At 50.4% G+C, this 23,306-nt stretch overlaps 1 protein-coding gene across 2 annotated transcripts in view; it reads left to right on the forward strand.

Moving 5' to 3' along the window:
• Positions 1–29: 29 nt before the first annotated feature.
• The window catches only part of Ski (SKI proto-oncogene), a 69,656-nt gene continuing 46,379 nt past the window's right edge, over positions 30–23,306 (forward strand). For both annotated transcript variants that reach the window (XM_028757963.1, XM_028757964.1), the window contains exon 1: positions 30–998. In XM_028757963.1, coding sequence (XP_028613796.1) covers positions 30–998 — 969 coding nt within the window. The remainder of the gene's footprint in view (positions 999–23,306) is intronic.

Here is a 23,306-nt window from a genome sequence, read left to right on the forward strand (position 1 = left end):
GGGAGCGGCCGGGGGAGCCCGATCGCACCATGGAAGCTGCAGCGGCCGGCCGGGGCGGCTTCCAGCCGCACCCGGGGCTGCAGAAGACGCTGGAGCAGTTCCACCTGAGCTCCATGAGCTCGCTGGGCGGCCCGGCCGCTTTCTCGGCGCGCTGGGCGCAGGAGGCCTACAAGAAGGAGAGCGCCAAGGAGGCGGGTGCGGCCACAGTGCCGGCGCCGGTGCCCACTGCCGCGGAGCCGCCGCCCGTGCTGCACCTGCCTGCCATCCAGCCGCCGCCACCCGTGCTTCCCGGGCCCTTCTTCATGCCGTCGGACCGCTCCACCGAGCGCTGTGAGACCGTGCTGGAAGGGGAGACCATCTCTTGTTTCGTGGTGGGAGGCGAGAAGCGTCTGTGCCTGCCGCAGATCCTCAACTCGGTGCTGCGCGACTTCTCATTGCAGCAGATCAACTCGGTGTGCGATGAGCTGCACATCTACTGCTCGCGCTGCACCGCCGACCAGCTGGAGATCCTCAAAGTCATGGGCATCCTGCCCTTCTCCGCGCCCTCCTGCGGGCTCATCACCAAGACGGACGCGGAGCGCCTGTGCAACGCGCTGCTCTACGGCGGCGCCTACCCGCCGCCTTGCAAGAAGGAGTTGGCGGCCAGCCTGGCGCTGGGCCTGGAGCTCAGCGAACGCAGCGTCCGCGTGTACCACGAGTGCTTCGGCAAGTGCAAAGGGCTGCTGGTGCCCGAGCTGTACAGCAGTCCTAGCGCCGCCTGCATCCAGTGCCTCGACTGCCGCCTCATGTACCCGCCGCACAAGTTCGTTGTACACTCGCACAAGGCCCTGGAGAACCGGACCTGCCACTGGGGCTTCGACTCAGCCAACTGGCGGGCCTACATCCTGCTGAGCCAGGACTACACGGGCAAGGAGGAGCAGGCCCGCCTTGGCCGCTGCCTGGACGACGTGAAGGAGAAGTTCGACTATGCCAACAAGTACAAGCGGAGGGTGCCACGGGTAAGTGTCCCGGGGTCTTGGGGGGGTTGGCAAGCTATGCCCATGGTGGCTAGGTGGGGTCCTTCTGCTCTGGGGACTCTGGGTTCTAAAGGTTGGGGCTCGTGGTTTGACCTTACCTGGCCTTGGGTTGTTTTGATTTCAGGGAAGTAGGGGGCTTGTCGGCCTCTTGTGGGTAAGGCCACAAGGCCACCTTCCTGCTGTCTGAGCGCTGTACCTATGGAGTAGAGTGAACCGGGAAAGCCCTCTCGGGACTCATAGCCCATGACAATACATGCTAAGCTCTTAAGGTCCGAGAAAGAGGTTGCCTCAAGCTCTGGGAGGTTAGAGTACCTGGACCTAGGCTGTGACTTTCTGGCCCATGTCGCTATGGGACCTCGACAGAGTTGTCCCCGTGAGAATGAAGTTTGCCCCCTTTCTCTCTGATGACCGGGATTCCTTCCTGTGGTCCTCAGCTGGTTATCCTTGCGTGTTTACGACCTCTCCTGTTTTGTCTTTAATCGCGGGGCACAGACAGCTAAAGTGAAGCTAGCTAGCTGTCTTGGCAGGGACTTGGCACTTGCAGCCCCTGGAGTCTCCTGTTTGTTCACGTCGTCGAGGGCCCCTTTGGCGTGGTCAGCGGCCTGCCGGAGTTGCTGATGGCCTGCAGTTTATTTGGACTCACCCATTTCCTTCTGTTGCTCTTGTGCTTGGTGTCGGAGGCTTGTCAGCCCAGGCTGTGTTGTATGCAAGTCAAAGAAAGCTTTGTGAGATCCGCTTGGGCATTTCCTGGGCCACTTGGTACCTAAATCATTTCACTGGAGTCCACAGGAAGTTTCTTTGCATATGCATCCTAAGTATCTTCAACTTTTAAATATCCAGGCTTATTAAATCGCACACACAGAATGCTGCATTGGCTCAGCTATTCTTGGGAGACCTAATTAATTCAGCTATTGCATCAAACTTTTTTTTTTCTTCTAAATCTGTGAATAGATGCCGCAGCCCGGTTTTCTCTGGGCGCCCCTCCAGCAGAGTGTCAGAGTTGTGGGGGGAGGGGCTCTGAAGAAGGATGGTCGCCTCACTCTCTGGGTGCTGCAGAGAGTGTGCATATGCTGTGCGTTCTGTGGCACTTTTGCGTCAGCCGGGCCAGCGGACCGGGTGGGAGACGTTGCATGCAGGTCTTTTCAAATGGACTTGTCTGTAGGGTCCACCAGTGGAGACCTGTCTGTCTGAGGTGGTTTGCACCCTTGTATAGCCTGAGGTCACGTGTCTGGCGGCTTGCTGGGACCGCTGTAGAGATGTGGGACTGGAGAGGCTGTGCCTCTGGGACGCCTTCACGCCTCTTATCTCGGGAGCAGGCAGAGAATCTTGTCTGAATTGGGTGTGTCTGTGTTTGTATTTGTCTGGGTCCTGTGTGTTTGTGGTCTTTCTGTCTAGGCTTAGGGGACCAACATGGTTCCCTTTGTCCCAGCTGCTGCTGAGTAGAAGATTGCTGTCTTCTTACAAGTCCTGTGGTGCTGGGTATGAGATTCTTTGGGCTCAGAGGAGGTGGTTCAGATACCCATGCCCGCACTGTAGGGTTGGAAGGCAGGGCAGTGCGCTGAGCCATGGTCATGTGCTTGGGTCATTTCCGCCATGGTTTGTATTAGCTTCTCTTCCCTGTTAGCCACCCTGGGAGCGCTCTGACACGTCACTTGTTGAGTGAAGGGAAGTTTCTCAGGTGCTCTGTACTTCCAGCTCCTCTCAGGCAGTGGTGGCTTCAGCTTAGGTTCTAGAGGTTGACCAGCTTCTGAGTGCTTACATGACTCTTTCCTCTTTGTAAGGTGCTCCCAGCTCCTGGGTCAGCTCTGCCTCTCAGCTCTGCCGTCAGGGTTGCTGATCCCTTGAGTCTGTAGTTGGGGGTTCAGGCTGGACTGTCCTCTTTTCAGTCTCCACAGGGCAGCCATGTGTTTATCTCGGTGACTCATACGTATAACACCCAGGAAGGGGAGGTCAGTCTGGGTGCAGACCCATGGCTGCCCAGATTCCTCTTGTCCTAAGGAGTGTCCTGAGTGCCCGCTCTTGTTCACTAGAAGTCAGGATCACCTTCCTTCCTTCATAGCTTATGTTAACATTTTTGGTCCACAGAGGAGGAGGGCACAAGGGACAGAGCGGGTTGGAACTTCAGGGCATGCAGTTCCTGACAGGCCCGTGGACTGTCTTGAACTTAGGGGTGAGCTGAGTGCTTTGTGGAGAGGAGTGGGTTCTTGAACCCATGGTGGGAAAGTGTAGAGGTCAGTGGGTTTGCCGAGTCCTTGATGCTCTCTTTGGCGCTGTCTTTGGCCGCTCTGCCCTGTGGCAGGCTGCCTGAGGCGGCTTCTCTCTGGCGGTGAGGTAGGGTCTGCTTGGATCGGGTGGAATTGGCCTGGTTGAGGTAGAGTTGTGATTCCTGTAGTTACTGAGTATATGGGTGTGCGGGCTGCCATACCCCGGGCTTTGGCATGTGAGCTGTGACAGTGGGAAGACTGGTGGTCTTCTGCAATACCCTCCTAATGTCACGGGGAAACAGGAAATGTCCACTTCTGCTGGTAAAGCTTCGAAGAAAATGCAGGCTGCCTGAGTGCTCCTACCAGATACATAGGGAGCCAATTTGGCTGTGGGACCACATTCCCACTCTCTTCCTCACTGGCTGTGTGAGATTGCACAAGTTGCTTAACCCCTCTGCACCTCATTTTTTTCTGAAGTAAATTAAGACTAATGCTTTGTTGAACCTGTCCTAAGATCATTTTTTTGGTGTCAGGAACTGATGGATGGAAGTCTCTGAGCCTTCCCTTCCACCAGCAGGTTCCTGGACAGTTCTCTTTTCCTCTTGGGTTGTTTGATAGCTGTTTAACTTCCCACAGAATTCAGGATCTCTACATAGAAAGGAAAATGGGCAGTGGCCTTCGAGCCGCCACTTTGTGTCCCTCATGGGATGTGACTGATGTCTCATAGGAGGATTTGTAGTCACAAGCAGCTGCCTTTGCAGGCTCTGGTCTCCTTCCAGCTAGAGCAGGATCCCACCTGTGGGTCTGAGAAACGGGCTTTGGTGTGGAGGAACTTGGGTTATCGTAGGTTACGGCATCTCTGGGTTCTGAAGCCTGGGTTCTCAGTACTTTCTTCTGTCAGCTGATACCACTTGATGACCGTTGGGATTCCTCAGAGTGGGACAGTAGGACTGATGTCATGTTTCTTAGATACCCAGTCGATGGTCAGCTTTAGGGGGCACTGAGCCCTGGGTATGTTTGGGACATGGCTGTGGCCTTAGGGTACAGAGCTGAGTAAGGTGTGCTGGGTTCAGAAGTCCTCTCAGTGGGTTGTGGTTTGCTCTTTTGGTTTTCTTGGGATAAGGTCTTGCCTCCTGAGTGGTGGGGTCACATTTGTGTATCACTAGCCAGTTGTGGTTTTTCCTTCCATGAAGATTGCCTTAGGAGATGACAGTGCCAATATGCTGGGACCCTGTCTCCTGGACACTTGCAGGTCTAGGTGTTCTTTAAAAGGTCAGCTGCACTTTGTTCACTGGCCGGCTTCTTTTTGAAGAGTGTTCAACTTTCTTAGAGTTGGTATTGATTTTTTTTTTTCCCCTCCAGATGCTTGGGCCAAGAATCTGTTCCTGAGGTCAGGCCCTAGTCCAGGAGTAAAAGAAGGGGGCTCTTTGGGTCTAGGATGGCTGCCAGGTGGTAGTTTCAGTCCAAGGCCAGTAGGTCTTCAGAGAGTGGGACAGCAGTTTGCGAGTGGGGTCTAGGACACTGTAGCCAGCTGTGCGGGGAGGGGTTAATGAGTATCGGTGCAGACCCACCTCTGAGAGAGCCACATTCTCAAAGCATAGCCTGTTGGCCTATTTGTCCATCGATCTTGATACCTTCTGGAGCTCCTCTGGGAGCTATTTGGGTCCCTCACCATCTGGAGGAAGCAGGGTCATTGAGTAGCCCTCACCTTTGTCCCTGGATGCCCACTGAAGGCCCTGGTCATCAAGAAGCTTCCAGGAGTAAGGTCATTGACTCTCTCTCAGCCATTTCTCAACCTCCCCTGCAGCTGGTTTGTGTAATGTCTGTCTGAAGTGTTTAAGGGCAGACAGGATGTAGAGGGTGAGGAAGTCTGGGCCAAGTGTGAACCCAGCCCTGCCCTAGAGCAGAGCCTTCCCCCCCTTCCCCCCACTCCCCAGGTCTGAGCTGCTGTCTTTGCAGCCCCAGAAGGGAGGCTGCGGTTGAGGGGCTTGCCTGCCCTGCTGTCTGGCGGGAGGTGAGGTGGCCATGGTTGGGGCTGGATTCTGCAACAGTGTCTCTTTCTAAGGATTGCGAAAGTTGAGGGAAGTTTTCTCCTTTAGAAGAATTATGCAAGTTTCAACTGAAATGTTTTTTTTTTTTTAAAGTTTCTTTGTTCTGAATCAAAACACAGACTAAATTATTTCTGTGAGATCTAGGAGAGCCGAACAGTGAGGGGAGTCTCTCTTCTCCCTGGCTGCCAGGGAAGGGAAAGGAGTTGTGGGTTTAGGAGTTAGGTGTTATGTAGTTGGGGGCTTGGGATCATTGGCTGAGAGGTGCTTTGCCCCTGGTGCCCCGTGTGGTCAGGAACAGGTTTTGGTCAGTGTCTATTGTAGCCACTGATGATACCTCATGGGTCCTATCATGCTGACTTGCTTACACTACTCCATCAAGGGTGTCTCCCCCCTTCTCTTGTGACCCAGTGGAGTCTGGTCCCTTTTCTAGATCAAGGATTGCACACCGATGATCTTGCTGCCTTTTGAGGTACTTTGAGAGGTTATCCCAGATCACCCTCTGGAAGCAGCCATGTCACCAGAGCCACAGCGTAGGAAGCTCACAGATTGCTAACTACATACACAGATTGCTCACAGAGCTGCTCTCTCTGCACATAAGGTCCTGTCGCCAAGCTTTTGTGCTGCTACATAGAGATCCCTGGGTTCTAGACTCATAGCTGCCAGTGTCCTCTTATTTCTGAAACAGAGGACCAAGATTTGGAAGTGGAAGTGATCGTAAAGTCAGGGCAGGAGCCTGTGGCCCTCAAGGGACATATGCACCTGGTTACAGTGATACTACCAAGTGTCCTGTGAGTGGATTTGGCTATGCTTGTCTGCATTCTTTTGAGTCACTGACCTGTTTGTGTGGAAACAGATAAAGGGATCTTGGCAAGAGCCCAGAGTCACCCAAGATCTGTCGTGCTGTTTGCCTACTTTTCTGGCTTCTAATGACTGAAAGAATGCTAGGACTTCAGTAACAGGGGATGAGGTGCCACACCATACCCACCCAGGTTCTTGTGTGCACTGAGGGAGCCGTCTGCTCTCTGTGGTGGTATGGTGTGTTTTGTTTCTGGCTTCTGGGAATGAGTGGGGGCTGATCACAGCTGGGTCTCTGGGTAGTGGGGGTGGAGGGATGATTCAGTGGAAGCAAGCAGTCACCGCGGGAGTGCCTTAGTGCCCAGATCTCCATGGCTGCAGAAGGGAAGGGAGGGAAGGTTGGAATTGTCCTTAGTATAGTTCTTTGCTTTGCTTATCCATCCATCTCACCGAGTGCTCTGAAGAAGGCTGTTCTTGCACATATGACGTGGGGGATACCTGGACCCTGCCTCCAGTTGGGGTGCTTGGAAAACCCTAGAATGTTTCCCTTGGCTGGAGCTGTGAGCATTGATGTTCTTCCCAGCCCTCTCCAAGCCGACTGTGGCTTCCTCTGGAACGTCCGTTGGTCACTGTGAAAGAAGCAGCTCTTGTTGGAAACAGCTTCCTGTAGCTCCCACTGTGCTGGCTGTTTCAGGGAAATGCAGTGGCCTGGCATGGGTGTGGGGAACTGGCTTTACATTAGGACCTGGTGGAGGTGACGGTGGTCGTGAAGACAACTGGCAAGCAGAGCTGACCTGAAGGCCAGGGTGATAATTGGGCTCTGATGTGACCCTTCCCCTTCCTGACTTCCCCTGAGTTTAGGTGTGAGGAAAGCCTGTTCACCATGTGACAGGTGACAGTATTTGGGGGGCGGGTTTGAAATTTACCAGAGTGAGTTTACCAGCTTAGTGAGGAGTTGTGGCTATACCTCAGGTATAACTGGTGTCATGTGGTGCCACCCTGAGGCTGTTACATGTGATTTTGTGGTCCCTGTACACTCTCTGCTGATAGTCCCCATTGGTATCAGCTTACTCCATCACTGTGAGAAAAATCACTGTCAGTGGGCAGATTGTTTCTGAGTGTAGTGCTGTCTGTCTATAAGTAACTGGAGTGAGAAGTGGCTGTTGCCCTTACAGACCCCTCAGCCTATAGTAGGTGTTGCTGGCATTGCTGCTGGGAAGGCCAGTCAGAGTGGGCGGCTGCCAGCATCGTCCGTTGGCTCTGCACTAAAAGTAACATGGGAATGTTTTTGTTTTGACTATGGTTTGCTTTGTAGTTTGACTATGACTTTGTAGTTTGACTATGACTTTGCTTGTAGACAGAGGTTCTTAGCGCCTGTTCCGTTTTATTTTTATTTTTGTGTGTGCACGGTGTGTGTGTGTGTGTGTGTGCGCGCGTGCATGCATGTGTGTGCGTGCACACGAGTCCACATGCCCCTTGTGCCAAGCCAGAAGTCGTTGTTGGGTGTCCCCTGTCCTTCCCCTCCTCATTTTGAGATTGAGTATCTCTGAATCTAGAGTTTGCTGTTTTGGCTAGACGGGCTGGCTAAGCAAGCACAGGGAGCAGCTTATCTCTTCCACCCAGCGTTGGGGTTACAGGTGCTGGGTGCATGGGGGCTGAGGATCCGCACTCAGGGCTCATGTTTGTGCGGCAAGCACTTACCCTGCCTAGCTGTTTCCCTGGACCGTGATGTCTGTTTATAGAGCCAAGGCTAAGGAGTTCTCTCTTGCCTTGCTGGGGTGCCCTTCCTTGAGGTATAGGTAAGGTTAGCCAGGCCTCCACAAAGTATGAGGTCCTCATTCATGGCTGTCTTCAGCTCTAGAAGGTGTGCGACCTATAGGAGTTGGGTCACTTAGGGAAACTGATTTGCTTGTATAACCATACTGCTGACCCTATGCGTGCTGGCACAAGGGACTTCTCTGTGCCAGTTGCTGTACAAGTTGATGGTCTCCCTCCTGGTCTAGCCTGAGGGGGTTGTATCTGGGTCCCTTCTGTGAGAAGTTGTGGGTAGACAATGCAGACCTTTCTCAGAGACCCCCCTCCCCTCCCCTTTCAGTTTATTTAGTAACCCAAAGTAATGTACAGGCCGGAGAAATCCTGGAGTAGGCAGACCTGAAAGGGGAGAACAGGGCAATTAGTTTGTGCTTTCCTTTTGTGTCTCCTATGCCCTCAGCATGACAGAGAGCCTTGCCACTGGCCTGCAGTCTTTCTGGCACCTTGTGGTTTTGTAGATGACCAGGTGGCATTGGGCCTGTGTTGGGGATGTGCTGCTTCACCCAGCCACCCTGAAGGACCAGCAACTCTGGATTTCTCAAGCAACACAAGCCAGCCTTGGTTTTAGCACCCTGTCCTGTGTCCAGTTCTGTTCAGGCTGTCGGGCTAGGGTGCTCTCCTTTCTCCATCTCATCCATCCCTGGCACTTGAAGATAACAATCTTGAGGGGCAAATATCAGGGCACCTTTCTCTGAAGAGAAGAGGGACTTGCTTTTTTGGGAGGAGGGTGCAGGATCTTGCTATGTAGTCTAGGCTGTTGTTGACTTGTGATCCTCTACGTTGGTCCTTTGAGTTGAGATTACAGGTATGTACCACCACACTGGCTGATGGGCTTGTTTGTTGCAGGTGAACATAGGGCCTGGACTTTGACCTCTCCTTTCTAGCAGGAGATGGACCAGGCTGGCAGGTGTGGGACAGCTGGGCACCACCGTAAGAACCTGTGTATAGGTCCCTGTTTCACCTGTGATGTTAAGGGTTTACTTAGCCCCTTGTGCTGCAGAAACTAAGTGAGGTGTATGTAGGAACTTGTGCATCCCTAGGCTGGGCCACGGTGCAGCCTCAGGAAGTCCTGCCGCTCTCTCTGCCCTGGACATCGCTGTGGGTGTCCTGTATTCTGGGGTGTGTTTCTTGGGAACCTGTCTTGACTCGTTTGGCTCTTTTGGGGTGAGGCCCTGATGAGAGATGCCCAGATTCCTACGGCTGCCATAATGCTCTGAGATGGAGTCTTTTCTGGGCGCTTGTGGAGACCTTCCCTGTCATACCGCTGGGGCTGCCACCTGGTGTTTGATGGTGTTGGCTGTCTTTTTCTGCTTCACCTGCTGCCTCCCGCTTCCTGGTGTTACAACGGTGTTGCCCAAACCATTAAAAGAATTATACTCCCAAGTTGAATGATATGCAAATGTAGTCAATTAAGCGAGGGGATTTTAATTAGCAGTTTAAGTTCATGTGTGAAGTGCCTTGCTTTAATTACTTGACAGTTTTGTTGTAAATTTGCTAAGTTTTTTTTTGCAGAACTATCAAAACTGTGATTTTTTTTTTTTAACATCCTTCTATGCAATAAGTGTCGCCCAGCTTGCCTGACCCTAGTGGGTTTGTCTCAATTTATGAAGCTCTTTAAACTGTGAAAACAAGGTGGGCCTTGTAGGTTGCCTCTGCACGGCTCAGTTAGTTAGGTTGTACTCCTTGTTTTCCTGACACAGGCTGGCAGGGTGACTCCCTGGGCTTCCCTGGTGATGATGGGGAGAAGCCTCCTTTTAGCTTGGGTCTGGTGCTGATGGAGCACATGTATCCTACCCAGAAACAGCTGGGTACCAGGAATGGGAGTCAGGAGCTACGTGGGTGGGGCATATGTCCTCTGAAATGAGGTATCCGATACATGCATTTGGCCATCCCTAGACATTGTTCTCAGAGTCTTGCTGTTTACTCTTCCATTTAAGAGAGGTGAAGAGTCCTGATTTTTGAAGTTCTTTGCCTGGCTACCTGAAAGCCTTCAGGCCAGGAACCTTTGCTCTGATTCTCCTAACCTGGAAAGAGGTTTTCCTGACACCTGGGTCCAGGTATAGCCTGGTCATGTCTAGGTTTCCTTTGCAGCTACTGGTTCTGAGTCCCTCCTACCTACCCTACCAGGATGTTCTAGTGTATAATGAGTAGTTGTTATAAATGGTTCCTTTGGTTGAATTTAGAATTTACTCTAATTTGCCTGTTGTTGCTATTAAATTCATCTCTGTTACAGGGAAAAGAAGGTTTCCTCTCTGATTTATAACAATCCTCAGATTTACTATGTTGCCTGATGATGCAGATGTATTTTTTTGAGGAACACAGTGTTATGTGAGAAGTGTGCTTACATAGATTCAAGTGGTATGGCTGACCATGTACTTTTGGACTTGGTCTTGGTCCAATGTGCCTGCTACAGGCCTGTGCACAGTTTACTTGTACTGAATTGTGCAGGCAGTCAGAGAGTGGTGGATAAGTTCTCATGCGTCTCAGTGTATCTAAGCATGCAAAAGGTGGAGTAAAAATGCTAGATAGAGCCGGGCGGTGGTGGCGCACACCTTTATTTAATCCCAGCACTTGGGAGGCAGAAGCAGGCGGATTTCTGAGTTCGAGAGTTCGAGGCTAGCCTGGTCTACAGAGTGAGTTCCAGGACAGCCAGGGCTACACAGAGAAACCCTGTCTCGAAACCTCCCCCCCCAAAAAATGCTAGATAGAGTTGATATTAGTGGCAGAGGCCTGGAGTCTCAGCACCTGGTAAACTGAGGCATGAGGATGGCATCTTTGAAACCAGCTTGGGCTACATAGTAAGACTCTGTCTCCATGGAAGGAAGAAAGGAAGGGAGGGAGAGAGGGAAAGAAGGTAGGTAGGTGGGAGGAATACTAGGTGGTAGGAAGTTTTGAGCTCCATTATTACCTTGTAGGACTACTTTTGTGCATGTGACCTGTTATTAAAGCATTGGCTTAAGGTATAGGACTGCACCTGCCTGGGCTTGAGGTCTATTTTCTCGTTTAAATACTTAATTTGGATTGGGTTTTTGGGAGATTGGGTAATCTAACCGACTCCAAGTGGAGAAAGTGATCTTTTTCTCTGTAGAAAGTGTCTGTGGGCTGAAGATGGTGGGCCAGGACTTACCAGGGTGGCCCTGCGACATGAAGCACCGCTGCTGCCCGTCCTCAGGTTCTTCTCTGTCCTGGTTATCCCAGCCTTCTGGCTGTGGTTTGTCTGTGATAATTTCCAAAAGCCAGTGTCAGTGAGTGAGGAGGAGTGGGAGAAGGGGACGTCCAGCACCCGAGAAGATGCTTCTGCTGGGGAGGAGAGAAGACTTGCAGAGCTGGGCCCATGGGCAGGGCTTCCAACTCCAGCGAGACCCATGGTGCACAGTTTGTGGATTTTTAAGATGGGAGTGTCTTTAGCTCTAAGAGACCGTCCAGTGCAGAGAGAAAAGTAGGTGTCATATAGAAGCGAAGTTCTTTTTCTTTGTTCGCAAGATGGTAGACCACCATAGTAATATAATTAGCAAGGACATATTAAGGGCACATTATATTGTTGGGGCCTGGCTGGCCACTCACGTTCCTGCTGCAGATCGTATTAGTGATGTGTCAGGAAGAGATGCAAGAGCCCATTCTTCACACTTAAGGTTGAGGACATCAGTTAAAGGGTGGAGGGTTCTTCAGCGTGTCCTGGGTCTTGTCTTCTCCACTGGGAGAAAGGTCTTTCTTTGGCCTCTACCTTCAGCCTCCATGCTTGAAACAAAGCCCTAGAGCAGGAGTTCTGTAGCTGTGAACTTTCTTGCCTGTACCTAGACCCTGTTGCGTGCTCTGGATGGCCCTTGGCACAGTTGCTCCTTCAGGTAGCGACTGATTGTAAGTCTCCCAAGTTGCTCCCCTCCTCCACTTCCAGTGCTCTGAGCTCTGAGCTTCAGCCTGTAAAGACTTGGAGATTCCGAAAGGCAGAGCTTCTTGCTGGGTTCCTCCCTCCCCCACCAGACGGTGAGGAACTCAGAGCCCCTGTGCACTCCAGTGGGACAGAGGTACTTGTCTTTTACTGATTATGAGCCTGTCATCAAGCCATTTCACTTCTGGGCCTGCCCCAGATTTGCCTGCAGCTCAAGCCCAAGGTACATCAAGACACACCCAACTAAATTCTGTATTCTTGTTTCAAGACCCCAAACACACATCAACACAAGAACATGGACACAACAAAGCCACACAGCAGTGACATTGAGCCTACCGGTGATACAGGAGTACCTAAAAACAACATATCTGGCACTACAGTGACCAACCACCCTCTACTCTCAGGAGCTGGAGTGGGAATAAAATGGTACACCAATGGGAAGTACCAGAGTATAATACTGCGTTCATTCCTAGTTCTGGAGACTGAGCACTGGCTCATCCTACCACTGAGCTAAGACACAGGATCACACACTGCACTACTTGGCAGTGCACAGGCATTGGTGGTTTTTTATGTTGCCACAATGAATCTTCTGTAGCACACATAAGACAAGGTGCCTAAAGCACCATGTGCAATTAAAAAAGAAGTGAGACCGTGAGATGGCTCACCGGGAAAAGCTTCTTGCTGCCAAACTTGATGGCCTGATTCTGGTCCCTGGCCTTGAACTTCTGTAGCTGCAGCATTTTCATTCCTGATCCTCATACATCTCAATGTGTGGTTATAGGTGTTTGTTGCCCTGCTCCGAAGGAACATCTTTGTTTTGTTTGTTGTTTGTTTTGATACAGTGTTTCTCTGTAGCCCTGGCTGTCCTGTAACTCACTCTGTAGCCCAGGCTGGCCTCAGATTTAGAGATGTTCCTGCCTTTGCCTCCCACAGTGCTGGGATTAAAGGTATAGCTGGGCAGGCAGCACCATCTTACCTTAGTAGGTGTGCAGTTGTAGGCATCAGGCGCATTACCTCATGCTGTTGTCACCACTGTCCTCTGGTTGATTTCAGTTATCCTGTCCTGAGGTTGTGTCCCTGTTAAAACACTGACCCCTCCTTCCTTTAGCCCTGACCCACTTCCTATTGAGAGTCTGCTTTGTCAGCCCAGCGACTGTAGAAACCTAAGTTCATTTGTTCCCTCCCTCCCTCCTTCCCTTCTTCCTTCCCTCCCTTTCTTCCTTCCTACCTGTCTACCTTTCTTTTTTTCCTTTCTCTGAGCGTGTGAGTGTGTAAGGTAGAACTTTTTGGTGGTTTGATCTGCACCTCTGTTGTAGTTGAGCACCCTGTCATGTGTCCATTCAGTCCCTTTGTCCATGTGGCTAAGGTGGCTTCTTGTTGTTTTTATGAATATTACTTTCTGTGTGTGTGTGCGTGTGTGTGTGAATGCCACATATGTGGGTGCCCATGGAGACCAAAAGAGGGTGTTGACTTGGATTCCCTGGGACTAGAGTTTCAGGCAGTTGGTTGTGGGCCACCTGATGCGGGTCCTGGGAAATGAGCTCCCTCCTCTCCATGAGCAGTAGGTGCTCTTCATCACTAGGCAACCCCCACTTGTGTGTTTTGGTCAGTTTCAGTTTTCACCTATTTTGTACTACTTTCTATTGTTCTGCTTACTGGCATGGACCACGGTTTGTCTAGTGGCCAGCAAGGTGCCCCAGTTGTCCTTTGCCAGCAGACAGGATCATCTCTGAATTGTATCCTTCTGTGTTACGGATCCTCAGTGCCTGGGAGGACCTGTGAGTACAGAGGCTGTGCCTGGGGTTGGCAGGGATCACAGAAAAGATTCCTGTTTGATATGGAGCTAGTAGCAGCTGATCGCGTGGCAGGTTGGGAGCAGGGCCTTGAATAGTAGGTAGTGGGAGGTGGGATTAAAAATACTGCTCTATGGAGCACTTCCTGTGTGCTTGGCCTATAGCTGCAGAAGGGAATGGGCCGTAGGCTGCTTTTGTCTTTGGGGAGGCCTTTGTGATAGCACTGTGTGTGTGTGTGTGCGTGTGCGTGTGCGTGTGTGTACACGTATACACATGCGTACATCTTTTACTGGCATGTGTCTGAAGGAGGTGGGACCTGGATGATGGCTACTTCAGCTTGGGAGAAGAGGACAGCAGGGCTTTAGGCTGTAAGGGCCTGTCTTGTTGCATTCTGGAGAAAGAAGACTTTCTGAAGCACACTTACCACCACACACAGTTCATTCCTACTTGGTACGGACCACCCTGGCTCAACCTCAGTTTTCTAGGAAATGGAAGAGGTCTTCAGGGCTCCCCTCTGGATTGGGATGTGTTCTCTCACCTTCCCATCCATCTGTCCAGTTTGGCTTTAGGAAAGAACTGGCCAGAGCCTGCCCCTCCCTGCTAAGTCTTCAGGCACCATTTCCTGTACCTCTGTATGCTTCTCCCTTCGTCAGAGTTGCCTCTTCTTGGGCCGTGCTAGACTGGTTTGGTGTTATTAGGGAGCCTGTGGGTGACCAGTGATAGGTGAGGTGGCCCTGCTGGGTTGTGTCTACTGTTGCCTCATAGAGTCTGTGTGTGCTGTGAGCCACAGCAGCTCGCGTACACATCCCATGCAGAGCCCCTTTGTTTCCTTCCTGGAGCCTGTAGCAGCAGGTCCAGAACCTGGGAGTATCCTCGAGGGGCCCTCAGTGCCCTCACTCCAGGTTGTTCAGCCAGGCCAGGTGCCATTTGTTCTCAGCATTGGTTTGTAAGTGTCTCTCTTGGCCTGGTAGCCTAGCAGCGCGGCTGAGATGACCGGGACAGTTTTGTCAGGCTTGGTCGTAATCGAGTGTTAATGAGGGAGGCTAGTGGGGGCTAGGCCAGGGTAGTTCTTGAAAACCCGGCCCTTGCCTTTTGTTTTGCAAATTGTTAGGATCCCCTGCTAGTAAGGGGGGTGGTGGTGGTACTTGTGGGATTTCAAAGGCAACCCTCCTGCCCAGAGCTGGGGCTAGTAAGTAGTCTGTGACCTGTAGCCACCAGTGGTTCTTTGTGTTTGGTTTTAAGAAAGGGGAGAGTTGGTAGACTTTCATGCCAGCATTTTTTTCACTGGCCCTGCCAGTGATTGGCCCATGGTGAAGTGAAAGTTACTTCTTGCTGTCGTGGGCCGTGGTTCTCACCTTCTCCTTTCCTGTGAGTAGAAGCTCAACTGTGTTTTGTGCCTTTGGCTTAAGTGTCAATTTCTTGGAGTTTAGAGAGAGGCAGATCTGTGTAGTGGTTAGGGGTGAGATCCAAAGGCATGGCTGGGCTTGGGTCACTCTGTGATCCTGGGTCACTAGTTTCTGAATGGAGGCACTAGAATACCTTGTGAGCAGACGGCGAGGCAGCATTGTTTTATGCAACACCTTGAAGACTTTCCGTGCTTTTGGCCCCTTTTTTTGGGAGAGCCAGCTGTATTTTTCGGGCAGTTTCAGAAGCCACAGTGGCCTGGGCACAAGTGTTGTAGCCTGCGTGTAAGTGATGTGAGCCGTTGCCAGCTGGGCACTTAGTGACGATTCTGAGGCACCAGGAGACACAGTTCATTGAGCCTTCCTGAAAGCTACCCTCCCGTCTGTCCATTTGTGCCTACGCCGACAATGTTTGGTATTACCAGGGCCCTCCCAAGTATTTGCCTTTTGTGAGGCTCATCTGATTGGGATCTTGGTGTGATACTTGCTGCTCTGGGAGACTCAGGTTGAAGATACTGTGAACTCTGAGGCCTAGGTGACCATGTGGATATAGTTTGCAGCTGCCTGCTGCGTCTGGTAAAGGAAGTCACTTCTCTGGTGAGTTCACACAGTACCTATCAGTTTCAGAGCATGGACTGTCTTGGCATTTCTAGACTGACTGCCGAGGCATTGGTATGGAGATGACCTCACAACGAATGATACTTGCTTGATCTTGGAGAATTTTCTGTAAAAGCTTTCTTCCAGAAAGCAAGCAAGACAGTGTGAACAGCACCTTAGAGATGTCTGTTTCTCAGCACTGGGGCTGAGAGCTGAGAGAGGAGCCAGCAGGAAGAACCCATGTCAAGTTCTCAAACGGCTGTAGAGTTCCAGCCTTCTGCCCCGTCTGTGCAGGTTACAGTACATTGTGCGTTCATCTGTTGCTGTGCCGGAGTTTAGCTCTGACTTCAGCTGGAGTTTGTTATAGTTGAGAAGTTTTGGAGTTTTTGCAGTTGGATGTTAACTCTATTTTGGATCTGATTCTTCTGCCTGATTCAGAGAAGCCACTGAATATGGCTTTCTGAACGTGGCTCATGTATGAAGAAGGGTCATGTGAGCATTCCTCTCAGTCCTGATGTTCCTGCACGCCTTTAATCCCAGCACTTGGGAGGCAGAGGCAGGCAAATTTCTGGTTTGAGGTCAGCCTGGTCTACAGAGTAAGTTCCAGGACAGCCAGGGGTACACAGAGAAACCCTGTCTCGAAAAACCAAAAAAAAAAAAAAAAGTTTGTAATTTATTTGTTTGTTTGTCTTGGTGGTTATCTGTCAGTAAGCTTGCCTGTCTTTGGTCTAAGACTTTGTTTTGAAGAATCTTCAAACTGTTAGGAGAGCCGGGTGGTGGACCTCTGTGTGCCGGCATCAGCGTCTGCCTGTGTGGATCTCTGTGTGACTGCATCAGCGTCTGGGTGTCGGGATCAGCGTCCACCTGTGCTCTGTCTCCCTTGAATCCCTAATACAGTGGCTTTCAACCTTCCTAACGCTGTGACCCTTTAATCCAGCTGCTCATGTTGTGGTGACCCCCAACCATAAAATTATTTTTTGTTCCTACTTCATTACTTTTATTTTGCTACTGTTATGAATTGTAATGTAAGTACTTTTGGAGACACAGGTTTGTCAAAGGGTCACAACTCTCACAGGTTGAGAGCTACTGTCCTACAGGATCATTTTCTAGTTGCTTTGAGAGACAGGGCTTCACTGTGTCGTCCAGGCTGACCTTGAACTCATAGAAATCTACCTGTCGCCTCCTGAGCAAGGAGATCAAAGGTGTGTGTTGCGTGCTGCCATTCTTTGCCTTTTTAAAGATTTTGGGTGAGAGTGGTGAGGACGTTCAGGCAGTGGTGTCTTCCCTCCAAGGCCAGGGCACATGGCCGAGTGGCCCTTACTGCAGCCACCACATTTCTCCTGAGCCTTGCTAAGCCAGGTATTTAGGGACTTGATAGCACTTGAGGTGTTATGGGTGTTTGTACTCGACTTTGAGAGCCTTTCCCATCTGTGGTTACTAAGTAACCAAGGAGAAGACTTTCAGCTCTTGGTCTCCTGTCCTAGTGAACTTTGCTCCAGTGGGTGCAGGGGCCCTTGTGATCCTGCCTGGCCCAGTTATGCTGCAGCCTTTGAAGCATAGCTCTCTGCTGGGTTGGTTACCCCATCTTTTTGTCATCATATCGTGGCCATTTTGCTGTCTGTGTCACTCATCTCGGATCACCCGTTGTTTTGCTGATGATTGGTAGAGAACTAGCTAGCACACACACAGCCCCCAATGCCCCCTACCCCCACCCCCCCGGTCAGGCCCATGCTGTGTTGTTTGCTTTCTTCTATCTGGGTGACTGCCTGGTTCCACGATTTGAGGCTCAGGCCCCCTGTTCTCCCAGTGAAGCCCATGCTGTTGCCTTTGGTGCTGCCATCCATGGTGGCTGATGCTAGGCTAGGCTATTGAGTTACTGGTGAAGCCCAGTTTCCCGACAAACTCCCCAAGTCTCCATCACTACGTTTGGGTTGTACCAAATGGCTGCCTCCTGCAAGATCTTCTGCCAAATATCTTGTCTGCACGTGTTGATTGTCTTCCTAGTCTTCTTGTTGGCAAAAATCATGGGCTTCCTCCTTCTCTGGTACTTCCTCCTGCCCCTTGACTGTATCAGTATGGCCACACTATGGCTTACCTTCCTGATACTGTCTCCAAAGCTGTCCATCCCGTCGTGCCACTCTTGCCGTGCCCAGACATGCAAATAGGACTCCTCTTCCCTGGTATGCTTTTTGCTCACAACACAGGGTGCCCTGGAGTCTTGAGGAAGGTGTGTGTGGATGGCTGGCGAGCGGATGTGAGAAGGATGTGTTAGGTGCTGTGGATTTCAAAACTCTCCTCCCTTTCTCAGGTTTGTTTTTTTTTTTTTAATTTATGTGTGATTTTGATTGTATATGCATTAGTGCCATGTAACCGAGGAGAACACAGGAGGTGTCAGATCCCCCTAGAGCTGAGTTACAGGTGTCTGTAAGCTGTCTGATGTGGATGTTTGGAGTTGAAATCTGGTCCTCTGCCAGAGCAGCAAACACTCTAACTACCGAGCCATCTCTCGAGCCCAGGATGATCACAGACAGCTATACTCTGTTCTTTCTATCAACTTTGCTATCCAAGCCAATCTATCTAGTTTTTAAAATAAAATTTATCTCACTTGGAGATGTCGTGATGGCTCATCAGGTAAAGAATGGTAAAGGTGCTTGCTACCAAGCTGACAGGCTGAGTTCAAATCCCGGATCCCACACGGAGCAGAGAGCTGTCTCCTGCAAGTTGTCATCTGACGGCCACATGCACGCCATGGCATGTGTGCTCTGCTTCCCAATAATGTCACAGTAACAAAATTAAATTTATCTTGTCTTAAAAGTTTGAAAGTGTTGTGAGTACAGATTCAGTTTCTTCTTGGTTCCTCCAGGAAAGCTGAGAACGTTCTGAGTGGATTTCTGCTTCCTAAGTCAGTAGTGTGATGGAGGGCCCACTGGTCTCTGTAGGACTCCTAGCAGAAAGCTCCAGGGCCCTGAGTCCAGTTGGCCACCACCTGAAACGCCCTGACTAATTAGTTACTTGTTTTATTGCCTGTCCAGGGTGTTCGGCATTTTGAGCTGCTGTCCCATGCACGATACAACACTAGACAAAGTCAGACGACTCAGTGATAAGTTCTCTCTATAAAGAGGAGAGAGAGAAAGTAGCACCCATTCAACACGGCTTGGTTGCTCTTGGATCTTCCCAGTACGGTCTGGGGCTCCTCCTTCAGGGGCCAGCTGGTGCTCAGACCCTCTGCCTTATTTAGAGCATTTGGTGGCTCTAGCTCCCAGAAGATACTAGAAATGGAAGAAGGGAGAAGGAAGGCTTACGCTCTGCATTATTTACGATGCGACTTGGTGACGTTTGCTTTAGTTGCCATTGTGTACCGCACTGACCGCAGTGTCCCAGACCTCAGTCCACAGCACCCACAGTGCAGGCTGGGTTTGCTGATTGCTGGTTCCAGCACCAGCCGCCGGTGACACTGAAGAAAGTGGGCATGACTGAGGGAAAACCAGGAAGCTCCAAAGGACAGCAAGAGTCTCGAGCTTCTTTACTTTTATTGTTTTTGAGACATGGTGTCACCATGTAACTCTGTCTGTCCTGAGACCAGGCTGGCCTGGCACTCCCAGACACCTGCCTGCTTCTGCCTCTGCCTCTGAGCAATAGGATTAAAAAGGCCATTGTGCAAGACTTGACCCCTCTTTTAAAAGGGAGTTTACTGAAAGTAATTCTACATTTTATTACTTTCTAAAAACAATTTATTTATTTTGTGTGTGTGAGTACATTGTAGCTGTCCCCAGACACACCAGAAGAGAGCATCTGATTCCATTACAGGTGGTCGTGAGCCACCATGTGGTTCCTGGGAATTGAACTCAGGATCTCTGGAAGAGCAGTCAATGCTCTTAACCACTGAGCCATGTCTCCAGCCCTTTTTTTTTTTTTTTTTAAAAAAAATTATAGTTGAGAGACAGAGAGACAGACAGACTTGGGAAGGAGTTAGAGGGTAGCCTGTTCTACACGGTAAGCTTCAGGCCAACCAGGTACACAATGAGATCCTGTCTCAGAAACATTGTCTCTGTGTGTGGCTCGTTTATGTCTAAGCTTGTGTGTGTTACAGAGTGTGGAGCTCAGGGCAGTCTTAAGGGATTGGTTCTCTTCTTAGCTGTGTGGATCCCAGGGCTCAAACCCCGTTTGCCGGGGTACCGACACATGCCTTGACCCATCTTTCCAACTCCCTATGGTTTTTTGGTTTTTGTTTGGTTTCAATTCGTTTTAGGTGTTTGTAGCAGGGTCTCTCTCTGTAGCTCAGGCTGACCTTGGATTCGCAGTGATCTTCCCACTTCAGCCCATGGAGTGCTAGGATTATAGACGTGAACCATCATGCTTGGATCAATTTTAATTTTTATTTCCAAAAGTTTATTGAGGCCATTCGAGTATGGTGGGTGGTGCATGCCTTTAATCCCAGCACTCAGGAAAAAGAGGCAAGTGATCTGTATAAATTCAAGGCCAGCCTGATCTACAGAGCGAGTTCCAGGATAGCCAGGGCTACACAGAGAAAACCTATGTCTAGAAAAACTGAAAAGAAAAGTCTATTACGGGAGCAGTGGGCTGAGGAATAGCTAGAATACTGCCTCGTAGCCTCAATTTAACTTTTGATATGTCTTCGCGTTATTCCTCAGACAGAAGCCTAGAGGGGGTCTTCTGTGGGGGAAGAGGAGGGTGTGCCACATAGCAGCCCTCTCTGAGTTTCTGGACTCTTCCTAAACTTTCCCTGTACATGCAAGGCTGCTAGCCTCTATGAGGGTGTTTGCTGTCACTCCCAGGGATCCGGTTCCAAATGTGTGCATTCAGTAATTAGCCACAAGCTCCGTTGTTTTGATGGTTAGAAGGGCTATGAAGCAGAGGAAGAGGTAGACCATGGGGAAAGATGAGCTGGTGAGAACTGCAGTTGTGGTTCAGCTCTGTGTCCCTGTCTGGCGAGGCTACCGTCCCTAGAGCCATCCGGTGAGGATGAGGCACCCTACAACTGTGTTGACCCAACTGTGTTGACCCATCCCCGATGAGACCTTTACCTATGCTTCCTTGTGCACCACACACAAGAGGACATGAGACCCCTTTGGTGGTGGAGGGCAGTTCAGGGCAGTGCAGAGGCCTTATTGGTGATTGTGTAAATCCTGTACCTGAGCACCCTCCACAAAGCAGAGAGTTCTATATCCTGGATAGCCCATAGAGAAAAAGTCTCAGGTATAGGCCTGGTACCTTCCTGGGACTATACCTTTCTCAACTTTGGGGTCTGCTTTAGTAGAACTGTCCAGATATGGGCAGCCATCTTACTATGACTGTTGACATGCCCTAATAGCAGGAGCTGACCATACTGGCCCAGGCTATAGGGATGGAAGAAGTCCCAGTAACTTTTGGATTTGGTGGGAGTGGGTTTGGGTGTGTGAACATGCGTTGTGGCAGGCACTCAGATTGCCCTAGCTGTAGTTTCTAGTGCTTAGTTAGCTGTGGTTGTCACTGCGTGTGTTCCAGGTGGGCTCACATAGGAGTTGCTCAGTTATCCTCAGACATTGATGTTGAAGAGGCTTGGAGGCCATTGTGCAGAGGGGCTGTGGCCCTAGCCCGTGTCCCTCCTGTTGGTGGTAGTAGACAGGCAGGAGTTCTGGAGACCTCAGCCCAGCTGTGGACTCCAGTCTGTTACTGGAGCAAGCCATCCTGTGATGATGTCACCTCATCCCAGGAATCAGCTCAAGATCTTATCTAGGTGTTTATTAGGTGCTTTTCCTTTCCGTGGAGTCTGTTGAGCATGAGCACAGCTCATGACCATCACTTGTCCTGTTCCCCGTGTGTACTCAGTGCTGCTCTGCATCTGGGTTTGAGTGCAGTGGATTGCAGGGTGGCAGTGGGAGCCAAGTTAAGAGTTTCCTCCCTGTCGCTGCAGTGATCAGTCTCGCCTGGGTCACTTGGGAGTTTGCTGACAGAATAGCAAAACCCTCAGTGTCCTGTAGTGTCTGACTGTGGCTCCTTTGCTGTGTTGTGCCCATGGGTTCTGGACCCAGGTTTCAAAGTTCTGTATGTAGGACTCAGAGTGTCCCAGACAGGAAGTGAAGTCAGGACAGAGTGCCAGTATCCAGAGTAGGAAATGATGTCAGGACAGAATGACATCAAAAGTAAATGACGGAATCATCGCAATGTGGCTAACTCTTTGTAGTAAAAAGGAACAGATTCATCAAAACGTGATGTCTAGTGGCAGCAGATGTGTGAGGCAAGAGCTGAAAAGAAGCACAAGTCTACACAGCCGGGCGAGGGCGAGGGCACTGTGCTCAGTGGCAAGTGTTGACCCAGCAGGGTGTGAGGCCACCCAGGGCTACATAGTGAGACCTCGTTTGGAAGGACCTAGGAAACACGTAGATAGGAAGGAAGAGGGAAGGGTCAAACAACTTGCTTGTGGGCAAGTAGAATTAAACAAAATGGGGTCGAGAATGTCATAACCCGATCATTGACACTCAGGAACTAGGGCATGTAAGATTCCGTGACCAATGGTAACATAAATAGAAGACCTATACCTGACACAACAAACTCAAAAGCAGGAAGTGACCTAAGAGGCATATAGCATGTGTGGGCTAGTTCATTGCTAACAATCATATAGCTACTGGGCAGTCCCAGGCAGTCACCATAAAACCACAGCTTTTCAATGAGGTGACAAAAACAATTTATAGGTTTATTTCCGCTCATGGTTTCAGGGGTTTTTTTTTTATAAGCTTGAAACAAAGCAAAAATAGCATGCCAGAGGAATGCTACCAGCCCTGTGGCAGCCAGGAAGCAAGACGGAAGGAACGACCAGGAGCGAGTAAGTAATCCTTCAAGGGCCTATCTCCAGTGACCCACTTCCTCTAACTACATTTCTCCTCCTAATCAGTTTTTACCACCTGAATAAACCACTGGCGGCTCAGTGGTTCACTTCCCCAAAACCTTGGTTTTAGGGTAGCACTCTGTCCTTACCTCACTTCCTGTCTGGGCCATTCTTCTGCCTGACCTCACTTCCTGTCTGGACAAACTTCTGCCCTGAAGTTGCATGTCCGACCTCATTTCCTCTCTGTGTGGTGTGTTCCTGAAGTCACTTGTCTCTGCTTTTTTACACGAACAAGGCTTTCTCAGAAGTCTGGCTAACACCTGTTGTTGTGCTGTCCCCTGCCTTTGAGCATAGTTCTCTCTGTGGTATTGTAACTATATGGATGGCACGTATCTTCTTGCCTGCTGCTAGTTGCTGTTCTCATGTCTTTTCTGAGCGTATCTGTGTCTCTTCTGATTGGAGCTCCTGGAGTCTGAGCGACCACAGCATGCTGTGTGAATGGGAGCCTGGGAGGTCAGGCTTTTGGTGTTGTGTGGATGGGTTTTGTTTTGTTTTGTTTCAGGCTGGCCTTGAATTCACAGAGATCCACCTGCCTCTGCTTCAGACTCTGGTGCTGCCATGCCTGGTGCATAGCTGGATATTTAATGTTGCATCCAGGGTTGATTGGACTAGGAGTAGTTTGCTTTTCTGACACACCTGCCAACGTTTAGCCTCCAGTTTGAAGAAGACCAGACATGGGCTGTGACCTGCCTCTTTCTTTTGGAAGCTTTCAAGACCTCTTGACTTGGGCTCTGAAGATCGTGTCATGAACCCAGGGCTGGGAGCTTTGTCTCTACGTACAGTTTGTCATTTCCTAGCTAATGGCCTTTTCTTTTCTTTTCTTTTTTTTTGGTTTGGTTTTTCGAGACAAGGTTCCTCTG

The sequence above is a fragment of the Grammomys surdaster genome, unplaced genomic scaffold (genome assembly GCF_004785775.1).
Source record: "Grammomys surdaster isolate TR1022 unplaced genomic scaffold, NIH_TR_1.0 126185, whole genome shotgun sequence".
Classification (NCBI taxonomy): domain Eukaryota; kingdom Metazoa; phylum Chordata; class Mammalia; order Rodentia; family Muridae; genus Grammomys; species Grammomys surdaster.